The sequence below is a fragment of the Gekko japonicus genome, unplaced genomic scaffold (genome assembly GCF_001447785.1).
Source record: "Gekko japonicus isolate JY-2015 unplaced genomic scaffold, Gekko_japonicus_V1.1 scaffold2128, whole genome shotgun sequence".
Lineage (NCBI taxonomy): Eukaryota > Metazoa > Chordata > Lepidosauria > Squamata > Gekkonidae > Gekko > Gekko japonicus.
The window spans coordinates 238,177-257,583 of record NW_015169237.1 but is presented as its reverse complement, the minus strand read 5'-3'; the positions used below and the strand labels follow the sequence as shown (position 1 = coordinate 257,583).

Here is a 19,407-nt window from a genome sequence, read left to right as displayed (position 1 = left end):
ACCGCCCCTGCCGCCCCTGCCGCCGCCGGCTCCTCCTCCTCCCGCGCCGGCCCCTGATTCGCAGCCGGCCCTGGACCGAGAAGGGGAAGAAGGAGGAGGAGGAGCGGCCGGGCCGGAGAGGAGGCGGTGGTGGCACCCCGGCCGGCAGGTGGGACCCGGGACCCGCCCGCCCCCCCGAGCGCCTCCTCCCGGGCCGGCCCCGATCCCGCGAGTCTTACTCCCGAGGAGTCCCGGCCGCAGGCGCCGCCGGAGGGCCCCCCCGGAGAGGAGTCCCATTAACATTTACCCTCTTGGCATTGTCCTCTTTACGCCATGGGATCCCCCCCCGCGAGGCTTACTCAAGAGGAGTCCCGTTGACATTTACCCTCTTGGCATTGCCCTCTTGACGCCATGGGATCGCCCCCGCGAGGCTTACTCGAGAGGAGTCCCGTTGACATTTACCCTCTTGGCATTGCCCTCTTGACGCCACAGGATCGCCCCCGCGAGGCTTACTCGAGAGGAGTCCCGTTGACATTTACTCTCTTGGCATTGTCCTCTTGACGCCACGGGATCGCCCCCGCGAGGCTTACTCTAGAGGAGTCCCGTTGACATTTACCCTCTTGGCATTCTTCTCTTTACGATGCGGAAGGCCCCCCCTGCGAGGCTTACTCGAGAGGAGTCCCGTTGACATTTACCCTCTTGGCATTGTCCTCTTTACGATGCGGAAGCCTCGCCCCCCGTGAGTCTTACTCTAGAGGAGTCCCGCTGGCATTTGCCGCCGGCGCCCCCGCAAGGCTTACTCTAGCGGAGTCCCATTGACATTTACCATCTTGACATTCTCCTCTTTATGCCACGGGATCCCCCCCCTCGAGGCTTACTCTAGACGAGTCCTGTTGACATTTGCGAGGCTTACTCTAAAGAAGGAGCTGCTGCGATTTCCTCCCTTGACGTCCCCCTCTTGACGCTGCGGGAGCTGCCCGCGGGGCGTACTCTAGAGGAGTCCTATTGACAGTGACCTTCTTGACATTCTCCTCTTTTCCTCTTTACGCCAGGGAATCCCCCCGCGAGTCTTACCCTAGAGGAGTCCCATTGACATTTACCCTCTTGACATTGTCCTCTTTACGACACGGAATCCCCCCCAGAAGTCCCATTGACAGCTACCCTCTTGACATTGTACACCACAAAATCCCCCCCCCCCAGGGGCTTACTCTAGAGGGGTCCAAATGACAGTTATCCTCTTGACACTCTTCTCTTTACGACATGACATGGAATCCCCCGTGAGGCTTACTCTAGAGGAGTCCCATTGACACATATGGGGCTACTGCTCCCCCCCCCCCCCCCCCCCCCCCCCCCCCCCCCCCCCCCCCCCCCCCTCCCCCCTTCTAGTCCCATCAGCTTCCCTGTTCCGATCCTCCACCTCTTTAGGCCACGGGGAGTTCCCTTCTGGAGCTGGGAGCGAGGTTTACTCCGGAGCCCTTTTGGGGGGCCTTGCTCGTGAGTAAGCATTGGGAAAAGACTGGTAGCCTTAGTGAGTGGCCCCAAACACCTCTCCTCGGGGCTGTTCCGTGAGGCTCCCTCCTAGGAAAGTGTTTTTAGGATTGCACTGTTAATCATCCTTGCTAGCTTGGTGAAGGGCAGCTCGGCCCTAGGCAGGTCTGCTCGGGAGTAAGCAGGGCTGCCCAGAGCCACCATAGGTCCCGGGGGCAAAGCTTCCATTTGCCCCCCCCCCACGATCCCGATCCAATAAATGAAGTTGGATGATCCAAACCAAATAGCACAACCAAATGAAACAAATCACTTGACTTGCTGTTTTTGTTGTTGTTCAGTCGCACAGTCGAGTCCGACTCTTCGCGACCCCATGGACCAGATCCCGCCAGGCCCTCCTGTCTTCCGCCGTCCTCTGAAGTGTGCTCAATTTCATGTTCATTGCATCGATGACACTCTCTGACCATCTCATCCTTTGCCGTCCCCATCTTCTTTGACTTGAAGAAGAAGAAAAGAAGAAGAGATTGGATTTATACCCCGCCCTTCACTACCCAAAGGTGTCTCAGAGCGGCTCACAAACTCCTTTCCCTCCCCCTCCCCACAACAGACACCCTGGGAGGTGGGTGGGGCTGAGAGAGCTCTGTCACAAACGGCTCTTTTTCAAGGACAGCTGTGCCAGAGCTTGTGACTGACCCAAGGTCATCCAGCCAGATGCAAGTGGAGGAGTGGGGAATCAAACCCGGTTCTCCCAGATTAGAGTCCACACACTTAACCACTGCACCAAACTGGCTCTCACTGCACCAAACTGACTTAACCACTGCACCAAACTGACTTGCTGTTACCATGAATCTATAGCAATGGAAGAATCGGCCAGTCTGTCCATTGTTGTTTGCTTATTAGTTTATTTTTTTTACACCCCACCTTCTATCCCATGGCACGATTGGGGGTTCGAACCCGGGTTTCCCAGATCTCTGTCCAACACTTTAACCAGGACACCACACTGGCAGGCATAACTGCTTGCAGGGTCATTGTGGGAGTTTGGTGGCCGAAAGTGAAAGGCCTGGGGAAATCCTAGCCCAGGTGTGACAAACGCACCAGCACCCCCTGTTATTTGCAAAGGGTCTCTGTGGCAGGCGTAACTCAGAAAACAATGTGACGTGTTTGAAAACTGGACACCAACCCCAGAAGGATGATGGGAGTTTGCAGTTCCAAAAACCAGGGCCCTGGACCAATGCTCCCTCTAAGCTGTGGAGTCTTGTGAGCAAAAATTCTACTTTGTGAGCTATTGGCACTAAAGTTGTGAGTGAGCAGTTTGGCTGCTGCATACATTAGATTGCTCTGGAGACCTCCTTCCTGAGCTAAGGCAAAAATGTGTGAGCCGGATGCTAACAACCTGTGAGCTAGCTCACGCTAACTCAGCTTAGAGGGAACACTGCCCTGGACCACCCTGAACCAGGGTATCCCCACCACAGACAACATGTAATGAGTGAGCTTTTAAGTAACTTGTCATGTGTCCTATCAATGGCTACTAGCTATGGTGGCTGGGGGAACCTCCACATTCAGAGGCACTCATCCTCTGAATCCCAGAGCCAGGAGGCAACATCGGGTGAAGGCCTGGGTCTCTCTGCTCTGTTGTTGGTCTGATCCAGCAGGGCTCTTCTGAGGTTCTTCTCAGGGGAAGGCCTTCGCCTCTCTGCTCTCTGTTGTTGGCCCTCCAGAGGAACTGGCTAGCCACCGTGTGAGACGGGAGGCTGGACTAGATGGACCCACCAGGGCTCTTCTGATTGTCCTTTCAGTGGAAGGCTTCGGCCTCCATGCCCTGTTGCTGGCCCTCCAGAGGAACTGGCTGACCACCGTGTGAAACAGGAGGCTGGACTAGATGGACCCTCACTGGTCTGATTCAGCAGGGCTCTTCTGAGGTTCTTCTCAGGGGAAGGGCTTGGCCTCTCTGCCCTGTTGTTTGCCCTCCAGAGGAACTGGCTGGCCACCGTGTGAGACAGGAGGCTGGACTAGATGGACCCTCACTGGTCTGACCCAGCAGGGCTCTTCTGAAGTTCTTCTCAGTGGAAGGCCTCGGTCTCTCTGCCCTGTTGTTGGCCCTCCAGAAGAACTGGCTGGCCACCTTGTGAGGCAGGATGCTGGACTAGAGGGACCCTTACTGGTCTGATCCAGGGTTCTTCTGATGTTCCTTTAAGTGGAAGGCCTCGGCCTCTCTGCCCTGTTGCTGGCCCTCCAGAGGAACTGGCTGGCCACCGTGTGAGACAGGAGGCTGGACTAGATGGACCCTCCCTGGTCTGATCCAGCAGGGCTCTTCTGAGGTTCTTCTCAGGGGAAGGCCTCGGCCTCTCTGCCCTCTTGCTGGCCCTCCAGAGGAACTGGCTGGCCACCATGTGAGACAGGAGGCTGGACAAGATGGACCCTCCCTGGTCTGATGCAGCAGGGCTCTTCTGGTGTTCTTATGTCTTTAAGACTCAGACCACGGAAGGTTGCTGGGTTATACACTCTCAGCCAGACCTACCTCACAAGGCTGTTGTGAGGGTGCAATGGAGGACAAGAGAACAATGCAGCTTTGGGTCCTCATTGGGGAGAAAGACTGGGGATGGTATTTGTTAGAAGTCTAGTTTTTAATGATGTGAAAAAGGTCACATCGTTTGTCATATAGCCAAGTAGCCTTTGCAAAGGGCTTTTAGTTCTTCCACCCGCACAACAATGATGAACAACCTAGTGCCTGAACCAGGAATTATAACTTCTGTTCCACAAACATAACCACTAAAACAGATTAATGTTCCATTACCATGCATGAAAAGGGTGGAGGAGGGGTGAAGCATCCTTTTACTATTTTATTAGATCGTAGAGAGATATTAACCCCCCCCCCCCGCTTCTGTTCATAATATTAACTCTTACTCACAAGTAGGGGCTGTAGCTGATTTTGCTTCTCATCCACCATGCTTCATGTATCAGCCTCTCACCTTTGCGTTTATGGCATTGGGAGTTAATTCACATTTCCTTTCGTGTCTCTGAAAAGGTGGCTTTTTGAGAATTTGGCAATGTGTAATTTTTAAAAAGGGGCCGCAGTGGCTCAGAGGTTAAGATGGTGAAGCTGCAGACTGGAAAGCGGTAACATGGGGGTGCAGCCTAATATGCCAATGAGCTGTGCTGTCAGGGGTGTGGCCTACCAAAAAAGAGGCCTACCAAAAAAGCCCTGCTGGAAAGTCTGTAGGTCGGCAGTTCGAGATCCTCGTGCCACGTGACAGAGTGAACTCCCGTCTCTGGCCCCAGCTCCTGCCAACCTAGCAGTTCGAAAGCAAGAAATTGCAAGTAGATAAATAGGTACCACTTCAGTGGGAAGGTAACAGCGTTCCGTGCGCCTTGGCATTTAGTCATGCCAGCCACATGTCTTCGGACAGCGCTGGCTCTTTGGCTTGGAAATGGCGATGAGCACTGCCCCCTAGAGTTGGATTCGACGGGCTTTCGAGCAAAGGAAACCTTTACTTTTTACCTTAATTTTAAAAAAGGAATAGATTAATTAATTGGTTACCGGACTTGAAGCTTGCCCTATCTTGCATGTGCCTAATTGCAGAATACAATCCTAAAAAGACTTTCCTGAGAATAAGTCCCACTGAGTAAACCGGTGTAGGATCCTGAGTAGACTTGTTTAGGATGGCTCTCTTACTCTGTTGCAGTAAAATGGGAGTCTCCTGGGACTTTAAAGACTAGCAGCGTTTTTTTATCCCAGCAAAACCTTTCATGGATTAGATGCAATTGCTTGCAAAGTCTTCCCAGAGGCTATGAATTAATTAATGGGTTATTTGCGTGCTGCAAGACTCCCTTTTATTTCTAAAGACGCATAGAAACCTACGAGGACAAAAAAAGAAGCCACACAGGAAGAAGAGGAACCAGCTCTATATTATATGAGGCGATCACCTCTTGACCTTCCGTTAAACTTGTCTATCAGCTTCCCTCTTTCCTAAGAGCTGCGCTTCTTCACTCAGGCGGAATCCACAAATCTACTTTAACCCACATCTTTGTTATCAGGGAAACCCAGGAAAGATCTTCAGTGGCTGAAGGGCAGGTCTGAGCATCTGAGCATTGCTGGTGAATTTCATTTACAGTCCAGACATGAATACAGCCAGGGAGGAGTGGTGGAATTTTGCTCCTGGGCAGTGTTCCCTCTAAGCTGAGTTAGTGTGAGCCGGCTCACAGTTTTTGAGCCTCCAGCTCACACATTTTTGTCTTCGCTCAGGAAGGAGGGCTCCAGAGCAGACTCATTGATACAGTACTTCAGAAAAAGATCCCAGTAAAGGAAAACTGTATCCCAACTGTGCTCAATTAATTTTTAAATATTAAAGTGAACAGAATACAAAAATTATTTGTGAAGTACAAAATACATAAGATGAGCAATGTTCCCTGTAAGCTGTGGAGTCTTGTGAGCAAAATTTCTGCTTTGTGAGCGACTGGCACTAAAGTTGCAAGTCAGCAATTTGGCTATTGCATCAATTAGTTTGCTCTGGAGCCCTCCTTCCTGAGCGAAGACAAAAATGTGTGAGCTGGAGGCTAAAAAACTGTGCGCTAGCTCACACTAACTCAGCTTAGAGGGAACACTGAAGATGAGTACAATATATATACAGGTATTCAACAGTTATTAGTTCTTGTATAGGTTGTTAACGATAATCTCCAGAATGTTCAACCGTTTCGGAAGATTTCTTCTTCTCAATAGATGAAGGAAAATGAAGAACATATAACATCTCTGGTCAGTTTTTCAACTGGTACTTTTCAAGGAATTCATGATTTTTTTCGATATGTCCAAACATTATTGAGAGGAAGTTCCTGATGATTCTACATAGGGCAAAATGCTGTAAGATGTATTCTGTTCACTTTAATATTTAAAAATTAATTGAGCGCAGTTAGGATACAGTTTTCCTTTATTGGGATCTTTTTCTGAAGCACTTTTTGGCTGTTACCATCTACTTTACGCTAATTTATACAGTAGCCACATCGCTCGCTCACAACTTCAATGCCAGTAGCTCACAAAGTAGAATTTTTGCTCACAAGACTCCACGGCTTAGAGAGAGCATTGCGTCCTCGGTATTCATGCAGCTGACTGTCTTATAGACTTGTAACAGAGACAGATTCATATTCCACAGCTCCTCCCCATTTTAATTTTTCCCTTGCTCCACGGTGCTCACAGTTTTTCTCTGCCCTGTGTTGTCTTCACAGCAGCCCTGAGAGGTAGGGCTGGGCTGAGAGAGAGCGATTGGCCCAAAGTCACCCAGCAAGCTTCCATGGCACAGTGGGGATTCGAACCTGCATCTCCCAGGTCGTATTCTGATACTCTAACCATTAAGCAACACTGGCTCTCATTGCCGATACTTGGTTGTCCTCAGATCCACAATACTAATAACAATTGTATGGCATTGTGTGTGGTATAGACAGGACGCAGTGTTCCCTCTAAGCTGAGTTAGTGTGAGGATTTGCAGGATTTGTCACACCCTGAACACTCCCTGTTTGAACTGCTGCCTTTGGGTAGAAGATATAGGACAATTAAAACAAGGACAAACAGATTAAAAACAGTTTTTATTCAAGAGCTATTATTGCTTAAAATGCTGTATGAATTGGAATTTGGGTGACATTGGTGGTTTAAGTTGCAATGTGAACCTTAAGAGAGTTATGGGATGGTTGTGAATGGTTGTGTGAGTGTATACGAGTGTGGTTGTAGATCACCGAATGATTGCATCTTAATTTCGTTGCACTATGTACAATGACAATAAAGTATATTATTATTATTATTCACAGTTTTTTAGCCTCCGGCTCACACATTTTTGTCTTAGCTCGGGAAGGAGGGCTCCAGACCAAACTAATTTATGCAGTAGCCAAATCATTAGCTCACAACTTTAATGCCCGTAGCTCACAAAGCAGAATTTTATTTTTGCTCACAAGACTTCACAGCTTAGAGGGAGCATGGACAGGAGTTGCTTGGATTTTCTGGCAGCCTGAAGTTCTGGCTCTTAGCATTATGCGCCAGTAGGTGGCGAGCTAGACTTATTTGGGGGTGGGCTGACAGAGCTCTGAAAGAGCGGTGATTGACCCGAGGCCACCCAGCTGGTTTTATGTGGAGGAGTGCGGAATCGAACCCGGTTCCAGATTAGAGTCTGTCGCTCTTAACCAGTACATTAGTGGTGGCTTTCTTAGAGCTGCACACACAGAGAAAGCCCAGGTGCAGAGGAAAAGGGGCTAATTTAAAAAAATACACTGGAAAAGAGGAGTGAGAGAGAAAATAACCAATGCTGTAGTGAAAGGGTCATTTCGTAGAAAAAGAGGTGCGGGAGCTCATTAGCACAGCTCATTAGCACAACTAATTAGCATAGGCCACACCCCCTGTCATCACCGGAAGTGTGTCCGAAGGCAACACCCACCGCTCAGGCTCCACTGGACTGTTTTGGATTGCTAGCTATTGGGGGGGGGGACGTGCAGATCTGCCCTCGCAGAGGAGGGAGAGCTTGTACCTGAATAAAACCTGGTCTTAAAGGTGCCACTGGACTGTTTTGGATTGCTAGCTATGGGGGGGCGGGGGACGCGCAGATCTGCCCTCGCAGAGGAGGGAGAGCTTGTGCCTGAATAAAACCTGGTCTTAAAGGTGCCACTGGACTGTTTTGGATTGCTAGCTATGGGGGGACGGGGGACGCGCAGATCTGCCCTCACAGAGGAGGGAGAGCTTGTACCTGAAGGCAGGCCGGGGGGGGGGCCCTCTGCAACTTACCTGGCTGCTTCTTGCTCCTCGTGGCCCGACTGAAGGCTGCTGGGAGCAGGGGGTGGGGCTTGTTGCATAGAGCCCCTGGGCTCCTTACTGCCGGAGCTCCGCTCCTGTGCGCTCCCGCAGGAAATGACCCCTGCTGTAGTGGCAACTGCCACTGAAAAAAAGCATTAATCTGCCCTGCCAACTGGATCTCCACTGGCCAATCAGAAGCCCTGTCGGGCAAGTTATTGACCTGGCCCCACCCCCTCCTAACGACACTTGGCGGGTGCTGAGGAAAGTGTTGGTGGATTCCACGGTGCCATACTGGGAACCCCTGACATAGAATATGCATCAGAACAAAGTTAGAGTCCAGGGCACCTTTAAGACCAACAAAGGTTTATTCAAGGCATGAACTTTCGCATGCAAGGCACATTTTTTCAAATACAGTGGAATGGGAGGTAAGGTTTAAAGTTATAGACGGGCTGAACAGCAAACTAACATGTAACATAATGAAAATGCTTTAAGACAGGGGTGTCGAACTCATTTGTTATGAGGGCCGGATCTGACATAAATGAGAACTTGTTGGGCCAGGCCATGTGTGTCATAAAATGTAATGCCAGGTAGCGGAGATATCAACTTCATAAAGGACACAAACACAAAGGGGTTTTTTCCCCAACTTAAAATTAAAACATGCTTAAAATATCAGCCCTCTTGCAATATTTTATTTAACAGTGTCTGATAACTGAAGCCTCTTGCTCTGAATGATTAAAATGTCTGTGCTGTTGCAGTCTTGAGTATGCTGTTCAGGTGTGTATCCGTAAGCTTCAAACCTACGATGACGCAGCAGCAGCAGAACTGGAAGAAGAAGCAGAAGACAGCCAGTTCCACTGCGGGCTGGATAGAAGCCCTCCGGGGGCCTGATCCGGCCCCAGGGCCGCATGTTTGACACCCCTGCTTTAAGATATGCAAAAACAGAATTAAATAACAAGCTAAGGTTATAAGGTCAACAGTTGTAAAGCAATGAATATGTCAAAATAGGTCTGAGACAATGTTCCCTCTAAGCTGTGGAGCCTTGTGAGCAAAAATTCTACTTTGTGAGCTGCCGGCATTAAAGTCGTGAGTGAACGATTGGGCTGCTGCATAAATCAGTTTGCTCTGGAGCCATCTTTCCTGAGCTAAGGCAAAAATGTGTGAGCCGGAGGCTAAAAAACTGTGAGCTAGCTCACACTAACTCAGCTTAGAGGGAACACTGGTCTGAGATTCTCCATTCACTCCCAGAGCATGCAGCTCATTTAAGGACTGAATGAGTTAGCATATGTAGGGAGATAAGAAACCAATATCCCTGTTGAGTCCTGGGGAGTTTTTTGTTCCAAGTGTTGTAATAATTTGCAATTCAGCAATTTCCCTTTCCATCCTGTTCCTGAAGTTCCTTTGTAATAAAACAGCTACCTTGAGGTCACCCACTGAACGTCCTGGAAGGTTGAAGTCTTCTACTGGTTTCTCAGTCTTGTGATTCCTGATCAGTTTTGCGTCCACTTATGCATTTCACTGATGAAAAAGCTGGCTAGTCTCCAAGGGCAGGCAGTGGTTTCTGGCAGCTCCGTTCAGTGACAGTTGAATCATTTGCTAATGGATGGGTGGGCCACGCCTGTAGTGGCGATAATTCAACACCGCTGGAAAAGCCCCTCCGAGAATATCTCAGCTCTTCCAAAACCCGAGGGTCCTTTTCTCAAAGAACCTTCTAAACAACTGGAAGAGAAACCTTCTCTCCCAGCGAAAGAAGATCAATTGCACAAACCACACACATACACATAAATCATCTTTTGGGGGGACCTGTCTCTGTAATCAGTCTCTTCTTTTGTAAAACAACACGAGCCCTGTTGGCAAGGGCACGTTTTCATATTCATATGCGTCTCATCTTTCAGACTCTCTTCGAAATAACCTCTGAAAGGCCGAGTAATTTATTCCAGGGAGAAGCATTCATCTCCGTCCTTCATCCTGCTCGACACAGCTCAGAGTCGTGGGTTCTTTTGTCCGACACCTCATTATGCTGGCTTTCACAACCTGACAACCCCGCTCCTGTCTGTTTGCTTTGATGTCTCCTTCCCACAATGGCTTCTTAAATAATTTAAAACGCAAACATCTGGATGAAAGCAGTCAGCCACATGAGGGGCTCGGTTCCTGGGCCTCTTTTCTCCTAGCCCCGGAGCAGACAAACGGAACAAAGTCAAAATCTGAGGAACGTCAAGTGCTTAAATTGTGGGTTCGGACAAAGACTGAACCGAAGCAGATCGCAAGTTTTGTGGACCATCTCTAGGGTGGAGGCATTAGAACTCCGTTTTCTCTTTTTAGAAGCCAAATCATAAAGCTTGTGTTTATGCCCAAATGCCAAAAAATTAGGGAGGTCTATTACATACAACAGCGTTCCGTGCGCCTTGGTGTTTAGTCATGCCGGCCACATGACCACGGAAATGTCTTCGGACAGCGCTGGCTCTTCGGCTTTGACACGGAGATGAGCACCGCAACCCTAGAGTCGGATTCAACTGGCTTTCGAGCAAGGGAACCTTTACCATTACTATTACATACAAAAGTGGTCTTGTCTCCTGCTAGGACATCTAGCATGCTGGTGATTGATTGTGATTTTTTTTAAAACGATGGGAGTAAGAACGCTTATTGATCCCTTGGTTATAACATTGCTCTCTTTTTCCCTTTTAAAAATTAAATCCAAAAGGACATTGAGCTGATTTCTAAAGTGCTGAGAGCAGCAAGAATATCACTGGCACAGAAAAGGGAATGAAAAGATACGCTGTCAGTTCAGCAATGGTTAAAGAAGTCATGGCCTATCCAACATTTACTGAAATGAGCTCAGTTGTGTTCAGTTTGCAATCAGATTGACGCATGAACCTCCTACTGAATCAGACCATCGGTCCATCAAGATCAGTATTGTCTACTCCGACTGGCAGGGGCTCTCCAGGGTCTCAGGCAGAGGACTTTCCCATCCCCTGCCATCGAAGTCCACCATCGAATCCAAAAAAGGAAAAAGATCCTGCTGTTAGGTGCCTAGTTAGGAAAAATACCCTCCCCTCACCATTGTACCCTAGCTTAGATAAATTGTGTGTGTATCTGTAAACCGCCCTGAGCCTCATGGATAGGGCGGTATATAAATCGAAAAATGTAATGTAATGTAACTGGAGATGTCGGGGATCGAACCTGGACTTCCTGCATGCCAAGCAGACACTCTACCACTGAGCCACAGCCTGTCTCTTCTAAATTTGAATATGTCATGGTGTTAAAAAGATATCGATTACCCGGATGGGATATCTCAATTGTCGACGTACCTGCATCAATCATGGTTCCCTCCTGGGAAGATCCCGAACGCGTTCAGGGTTTGGACAGAGGCAGACATTAGTCGACTGAGTGACTTGGTACATCAAGGGAGAATCAAAGACAAGCAAAGTTTCGACCAGAGTGTCGGTGCCCCCACAAGATGGTACCAATACCTACAGTTGAAAAATCTGACAGAAAACCTGGTGAGACAAGGCGTTTTCAAGAGGGAACTAACTCCATTGGAGAAGATTATAAAATCATTCCCTTCTTCGCGGAAAGGGATACTAGCCAAAATCTACAAGACTTTAGTGTTGACAATGAACCGGACGAAATGTAGTTATCAATGCCGGTGGGAAGAAGAGCTCGGACTACACTGGGAAGAGGAAGATTGGGAGCTGATCTGGGCCTCCCCGATGAATAAATCCGCAATATTCAATCTTCGTTTACAGAATTTTAAATTGGTCACGAGATGGTACATGACCCCGACGCAACTCAATAAAATCAACGTATCCAACAACACCACTTGCTGGAAGGGCTGCGGCCAAACAGGCTCATACATACATTGTTGGTGGAGTTGCCCAGTAATCAGTCATTTCTGGAGGGAAATATCTCTTCGAATCAAGGAAATGACAGGCCAAAGTATCTCCTTTAAGCCAGAAACGATTTTACTGAACAAATGGGATGACTCCACGAAGGAAGATAAAAGACATCTCACGTCACTTCTGTTAACATCCGCCAAGTTAACGATAGCTGCGAAATGGAAATCCACAGAACCCCCTACGATATCTACATGGCACGATAAGGTCTGGGAACAATTTGTCATGGCAAAAATTAACATTCTAAGTCAGAGGGTCCAGGCGTCGGATGGCGCACCGAATACGAAATTCAAGAGATATTGGTCGCCGGTGATGAATTACCTGACCAGGCATGAGATACTACCCACGAATAAGGCTTATCATAGATGGTTGTTCCTATAAATAGCTGGTGATTTCGGTTTCCGACTACGAGACGCCTACTCACCCCACCTTTCTCTCAGCCTCACCTACCTCACAGGGTGTCTGTTGTGGGGAGGGGAAGGGGAAGGGAAAGGGAAAGGAGATTGTAAGCCGCTCTGAGACTCCTTCGGGTTGTGAAGGGCCAGGTACAAAACAATCTCCTCCTTTTTTTCTGTCACAGGTGCCTCCATTGTAGGAAGATGCTTAACTTGCCACCTCCCACCCTTTTGTGATTCATCCAGGCCACCACAGCAGCCCTTTTATGGTGGAGCCTGTTCTCAAAATCCCAGAAGCACTCACAAGCAGCATTCACTCTAAGCTGAGTTAGTGTAAGCTAGCTCACAGTTTTTTTAGCCTCCAGCTTGCACATTTTTTGCCTTAGCCCAGGAAGGGATGGCTCCGGAGCGAACTAATTTCTGCAGTAGCCAAATCGCTCCCTCACAACTTTAATGCCGGTAGCTCACAAAGTAGAATCTTTGCTCACAAGACTCCACAGCGTAGAGGGAGCATTGCTCACCAGCTGAACAAAACTGAAGACCCCTGTGGGTTAAGTGTTAGATCGCGCTAACAAAGGAACCGTAGAGTGATTCAGCAAGTGATTCAGCTTTATTTAGAAGTAACGAACAAGCACTAACTCAGTAAGAAACCAGAACAGAAAACAGTGGGAGCTTATGCTCCTTTTAAACATAACCGGGCTAATGTAGCCACGCCTATTTACAAATAACAACCAATGAGATTGCTAGAATAAAGACCAATGGGAGTCTTTCCCTCCTAGGGAATGGTATCGTTCTGATTGGTCGCTGTTACGAAGCGACCAATAGGAAGTTCGCTCAGAGGAGCCCTGGTCTGGCTCGAAGCTTAACATGGGAGTCCTATGAGGTGATTCATGTAATCATTTCAATACATTACAATTCCTCCCCCCTAAGTTAAGCCATCATCCCAATTGTTTTATTATTTACAAACATGCAATCAACCTTTGTACATCAGTTATTCCAACAGTATTTACACTCATAGTCCTTCAGATAAGTCGGCATTTGCCGCGAACGCTGGGACCTGCGGAGCGGTGCAGGCTCCATGGGCAGACAAGGTTGTGGGTCAGAGTGGGGTTCACTACAGCCTGGATCAGGCACAGACTCGACTGGGATTTCAGCCCCGCACACAGGGTTCTGCCCTGACTCGGGGACAGTACCGGGCCTTTCGGTACTCACCGCCTGCTCTGGGGGTGTCCACTCGACATCAGGGGATTCAGCCGTCGGAGAGTCAGCGCTGTCCCTAGCCCAACGTCTCCTTAACTGATCTATGTGGCGCCGCCATATTCGACCGTCAGCTAACTGCACCACATACATTCGAGTACCCACAGAGTCGGATATAACCCCAGGAAGCCATAAGTGCCCGTTTGCATAATTTCGTGCGAAAACCTTGTCCCCTTTTTCAAACATGCGCACCTTCGGTTGCGCCGTGGTACGCTCGGATTGCTCTTCAGTGAGGTCTGGGTGCATTCGGTTCAAACGGGTCGTGAGTCTCCGCCCCATTAACAATTCGGCCGGACTACGGCCTGTAGCACTACAGGGGGTGGTGTGCTGCAGCAAAAGAAAGGAGCCCAGCCTCTGGCTCCAGTCCCCTTCGTCCATTTTACCCAGGGCCTCTTTGGCCGTCCTGACCATCCGTTCGGCTTGGCCATTAGATGCCGGATGGAAAGGGGCCGAAGTCATTTGGCGTATGCCATTACTCGTGAGGAAGAGCCTAAATTCCTCAGACACAAATTGAGGCCCGTTGTCACTGACGATGACGTCAGGCAACCCGTGGGTGGCAAAAAGTCGGCGGAGCGCATGGATCACAGCAAGTGATGTGGTCGATTTCATATGCACGACCTCCAGCCATTTGGACATAGCGTCCACCACAATTAGGAACATTTGCCCTTGGAGAGGGCCAGCAAAATCTATATGCAATCTGGCCCAGGGTTTACCAGATGACTCCCAGCCTTGGGGTGTAGCTTGTGGGGGATCGGGTCTGACTTGCTGGCATTTGGGACACCCTCGTACCCATTCTTCGATCTCTTTGTCCAGCCCCGGCCACCAGACATACCCTCTGGCCAACGCTTTGGTGTGTACCATACCGGGGTGACCCTCGTGCAGCGACTCTAACACTCTCGTCCTGAGTTTGTCAGGAACCACCACCCTGTTCCCCCATAATACACAGCCCTTAGAAATGGATAGTTCATTTTGACGGCTTTTGTAAGGGCCGAACTCCGGTTCAACGCTTCCAACCGGCCACCCCCTCCAAACCCAGTTTAATACTCGGGACAGCACGCTATCCTTGGCCGTGTGTGCTGCAATGTCCCTGGATGATACCGGGGGTCGAGGAAGCTCCTCAATTGCCAAGACCTCACAGGCGGGGGCAGGGTCTGCGCCAATGTCCGGCACCGGGCACCGGCTGAGGGCATCCGCATGCCCAATCGCTTTCCCAGGCCGGTGCTCTAAGTCAAAATCATAAGCCTGCAAAAATATCGCCCATCTAAGCATGCGTGGGGACATGATGTTTGGCAATTGCTTATCGGGCGCAAAAATCCCCAGTAGCGGCTTGTGGTCAGTGACCAGCAAAAATCGTCTGCCAAAAATAAAATCATGGAACTTTTTGACAGCCGCTACCAACGCCAGACCCTCCTTGTCTATCTGGGCATAGTTCCGCTCTGCCGCAGATAGTGATCTAGAATAAAAAGCGATAGGCGCTTCGCTCCCATCAGGCATCAGATGGCTTAAAACTGCGCCTACTCCAAAAGGTGAAGCGTCAGCAGCTAACACCAGGAGCTTGTGTTCATCATAATGCGTGAGTACGGCATTAGATGTCAGCAGCTCCTTGACTCCCACAAAAGCCTTTTCCTCGGCCTGCCCCCACTTCCATTTTGCCTCCTTGTGCAAAAGCGCGTGCAAAGGGGCCGCCACTGATGCCTTATGCGGTAAAAACGCATGATAAAAATTCAGGAGTCCTAAAAAGGATTGGAGCTCCTTCTTACTCACCGGCCTGGGGGCGTTTTGGATTGCAGATACCTTCTCATCCGTGGGGTGGACTCCCTCTGCGTCAATGCGAAACCCCAGGAAGTCCACACTTTCCACCCCGAGCGTGCATTTTGAGCGCTTAACTCTGAGACCGGCATTTTGAAAACGCCTGAGGACCTCTTTAACCCGGTCCAGTAGTTCCTGTTCAGACCCGCCCGCAATCAGCACGTCGTCAAAATAGGGCACTGTGCCAGGTACCCCCCTTAGTAGACGTTCCATGAGGCCCTGAAAAATCCCAGGTGCTACGTTGACCCCGAATTGCAGCCTGTTCACTTTAAAAGCCCCTTGGTGGGTTACAATTGTTTGGGCCTCGGCAGCCTCCGGGGTGACAGGCAACTGCTGGTATGCCTGGGCCAGGTCAAATTTGGCGAAAATCTTGCCACCCCCCAGGGAAGCCAAAATGTGGCTTATTACCGGGACCGGGTACGAATGTTGCTGCAGCGCCTTGTTAATCGTACATTTGTAATCGGCGCATAGTCGTATGGACCCATCTGATTTGACAGGGGTTACGATCGGGGTCTCCCATTTGCTGTATGGTACTGGCTCTAAAACCCCTTGCTCAACTAGTTTGTCAATCTCTTTTTCCACCTTATGTTTGAGAGACACAGGTACTTTCCGATACTTCAACCTAATAGGTTTGACTGACGGATCTAAGTCAAACGCAACCGGGGGGCCCTTGTACCTCCCCAACCCTTCGGCAAATACATCAGGGAACAGGTCGTACAGCATGCCCCATTTATTTTCAGACATCCTGTTAATCCCAGAAATACCAATGCCCAATGGCTCAAACCAATCTAACCCTAGCAGGTTAACCCGGTCTCCCTCTGCAATCAGGAATGACAGTTTAACACATTTCCCCTTATACTCAACAGTAACAGAGTCCCGTCCGGCCAAGGGAATTCGGTTGCCCTGGAAGTCGGACACTCTGGTTCCCGCAGGCTGGAGCCGCCGCCGGCTTCGGTTCGGGAACAACTGGCGCCAGGACGCGGCAGAAATCACCGTCACGGACGATCCTGAGTCCACCTCCATTGTACAGGGTCGGCCGTCGAGGAGTGGAGTCACGGTGATCTTGCCCTGGCTGCTGGTGCGATTTACGGCCGATGCGCTCGACAAGGTCGCCGTCAACTGGCAGCTTGCTTCCGATGCTGAGGAATGGGTCTTGCCTTGGGTGCTGACTGGAGTGCCCCTCTGCGCTGACCGGTTGTTAGTTGAGGGATCCTTCTTCGCTGATCTGCAGACTCTGGCCAGATGACCACGCCGTCCACACGCTCTGCAGTCGACATCACGAGCCCAACAGGAGTCGCGCTGGTGCTTCCCGCCACAACCGGAGCAAGGCTTGACGTTGGTAGTCTTCGCTGGGGTCCGCTTGCCTCGAACCGCGTTGACGTCATCATCCGCGTCTTCGCCCTCGCTGTCTCGTTGAGCGTGTATACTGGGCTCTGCCACCCGCTGGCGGACCTCCTTCGTGGACTTCTCCGCTGCTTCCGCGGCCACGGCCTCTTCGTAGGCCACTGCCCAGGTCAGGGTGGTGCGGGCGAACAGCCTCTGTTGCAGCCTTTCATCTTTGAGACCGCAGACGAGACGGTCTCTGAGGGCTTCCTCCACGTTGTGGAAATTACATGGTCGTGCGGCTTTGCGAAGGGCCGCCACGAAATCTGCGATGGTCTCGCCTCCGGCCTGGTTCCGCTTGTAAAAAGCGTGCCGGCAGGCGATCTCCGACGGTTGTGGAGAATAGTGAGCCTTAAGCTTCTCCGTGATGTCAGCGTAGGTGACAGTCTTTATATCAGTTGGGGCCACCAACGACCTGGCTATGTCGAAGGTCCCCTTCCCGCAGGAACTCAGGAGGCATGCTCGTTTCTTCGCCTCATCGGTGATGTCGTGGGTCTCCAGATGGAACTCGAACCTGGACAGGTAGGAGTCCCAGTCTTCTGAGGAGGGTTCGAAGCACTCGAACTTCTGGCTTCCAGCCATCGGGGGAGACTTGGGCACCGGAGCTGGTGGCGCCTCCGCCGGATCGGCTGCTGTGCTCTGCTCGCTTTCTTCCGAGTCCGAAGTGTGGATGTCCGCAGGGCTGCCTACCTGCTCTAACATCCCATCCTCGTCGCCAATTGTTAGATCGCGCTAACAAAGGACTCGTAGAGTGATTCAGCAAGTGATTCAGCTTTATTGGAAGTAACGAACAAGCACTAACTCAGTAAGAAACCAGAACAGAAAACAGTGGGAGCTTATGCTCCTTTTAAACATAACCGGGCTAATGTAGCCACGCCTATTTACATTTAACAACCAATGAGATTGCTAGGATAAAGGCCAATGGGAGTCTTTCCCTCCTAGGGAATGGTATCGTTCTGATTGGTCGCTGTTACGAAGCGACCAATAGGAAGTTCGCTCAGAGGAGCCCTGGTCTGGCTTGAAGCTTAACATTGAATGTAAATGGGCCGATTCAAGTGAGGATTCCGATACATTACAGGTTTTATGGAGCTGCAGTGGCTCAAGTGGTTAAGACGCTGAACTGCAGGCTGTGAAAGGTCGGTAGTTCAGCAGTTCAAGACCCGGGTGCCGCAAGACGGGGTGAGCTCCTGTCTCTAGTTCCAGCTCCTGCCAACCTAGCAGTTCGAAAGCAAGAAATTGCAAGTAGATAAACAGGTACCGCTTCGGTGGGAAGGTAACAGCGTTCCGTGCGCCTTGGCGTCTAGTCATGCCGGCCACATGCCCACGGAAACGTCTTCGGACAGCGCTGGCTCTTCGGCTTTGAAACGGAGATGAGCACCGCAACCCTAGAGTCGGATTCGACTGGCTATCGAGCAAGGGAACCTTTACCTTTACCTAATTTTCTAAATATCGACATGATCCCAGCCAAAGTTCCATTTACCTCAGTTCGGAAGATCTGCACATGTGCAATCCTGAACAGAGTTAACTCACCCACTGAAATGAACAGTGTCCATCTCAGAAAAGTTAAACTTTTCGAAATCAGAGTTGCCAACCTCCAGTTAGGCCCTGGAGATCTCTCAGAATTACAACAGATCTCCAGACTATGGAGATCAATCCCTCTTGGAGAAAATGGCTGCTTCGGAGGTCGGAGTCGATGGCATTATGGCCCACTAAGGATCCTCCCCCGAACTCCACTCATGCTCCACCCCCAAATCTCCCGGAATTTCTCAACCCAGATTTGGCAACACTAAAGACCACTGCTACAGACTAACATAGCTGCCCTTTGTTTCCACAACACAATTCCTTCTTAATCAATCAGATGGCAAAGCACTCTGCCCATGCTCAGAGGGGCGTTTGCTGGGGAGCGACAGAGACGCCCCGCCTCCTTCCCTTCGCCCCGCCTCCAAAACAGAAAGCGCCCTGTCCGATCGATGCACTCGGCGCTCTACTCGCCGCCTCCCGGCCGAGACTCTCGGCTCTCCCGCGTGGCGGCTCCAGCGGCTGTCGGCGACGCCGCGCGACTGCGCAGTAGGCGCCAAGATGGCGGCGGCGCCGGGAGGACTGCAGGAGGAGGCGCTGAGGCGGAAGGAGCGGCTGAAGGCCCTGCGGGAGCGCACCGGCACCGCGGCCCGGCAGGTCGGTCTCTGGGAGTCGGGGGCCGCCTCTGCGCGTGGGGAGGGCCGGGGTGGGGTAGTGGAGGGCAGGCCCCCCACAAGGCCGAGTTCATCATCCCGCTTTCCCGCCGTCGCTCGGGCCTGTCCCGCCTTGCGTGGCCTCAGAGAGCCACTGCGCATGCGCAGGGGGCGTCTCGTCTAGTCTATCTCCGACAGCGGGCAGCTCAGGTGCTTGTGGTAAGAAGTATCCCCCCCCCCCCCCCCGACACAACAACCCCAACCAACAACAT

General features: G+C 50.7%; 1 protein-coding gene across 1 annotated transcript in view; it reads left to right on the top strand.

Moving 5' to 3' along the window:
• Nucleotides 1–18,822: 18,822 nt before the first annotated feature.
• Nucleotides 18,823–19,407, top strand: part of CCDC12 (coiled-coil domain containing 12) — a gene marked incomplete at its 5' end in the record, with an annotated part of 35,800 nt that continues 35,215 nt past the window's right edge. Inside the window, one exon of the mRNA XM_015416452.1 lies at nucleotides 18,823–19,139. Within this exon, the coding sequence (XP_015271938.1) occupies nucleotides 18,823–19,139 (317 nt within the window). The remainder of the gene's footprint in view (nucleotides 19,140–19,407) is intronic.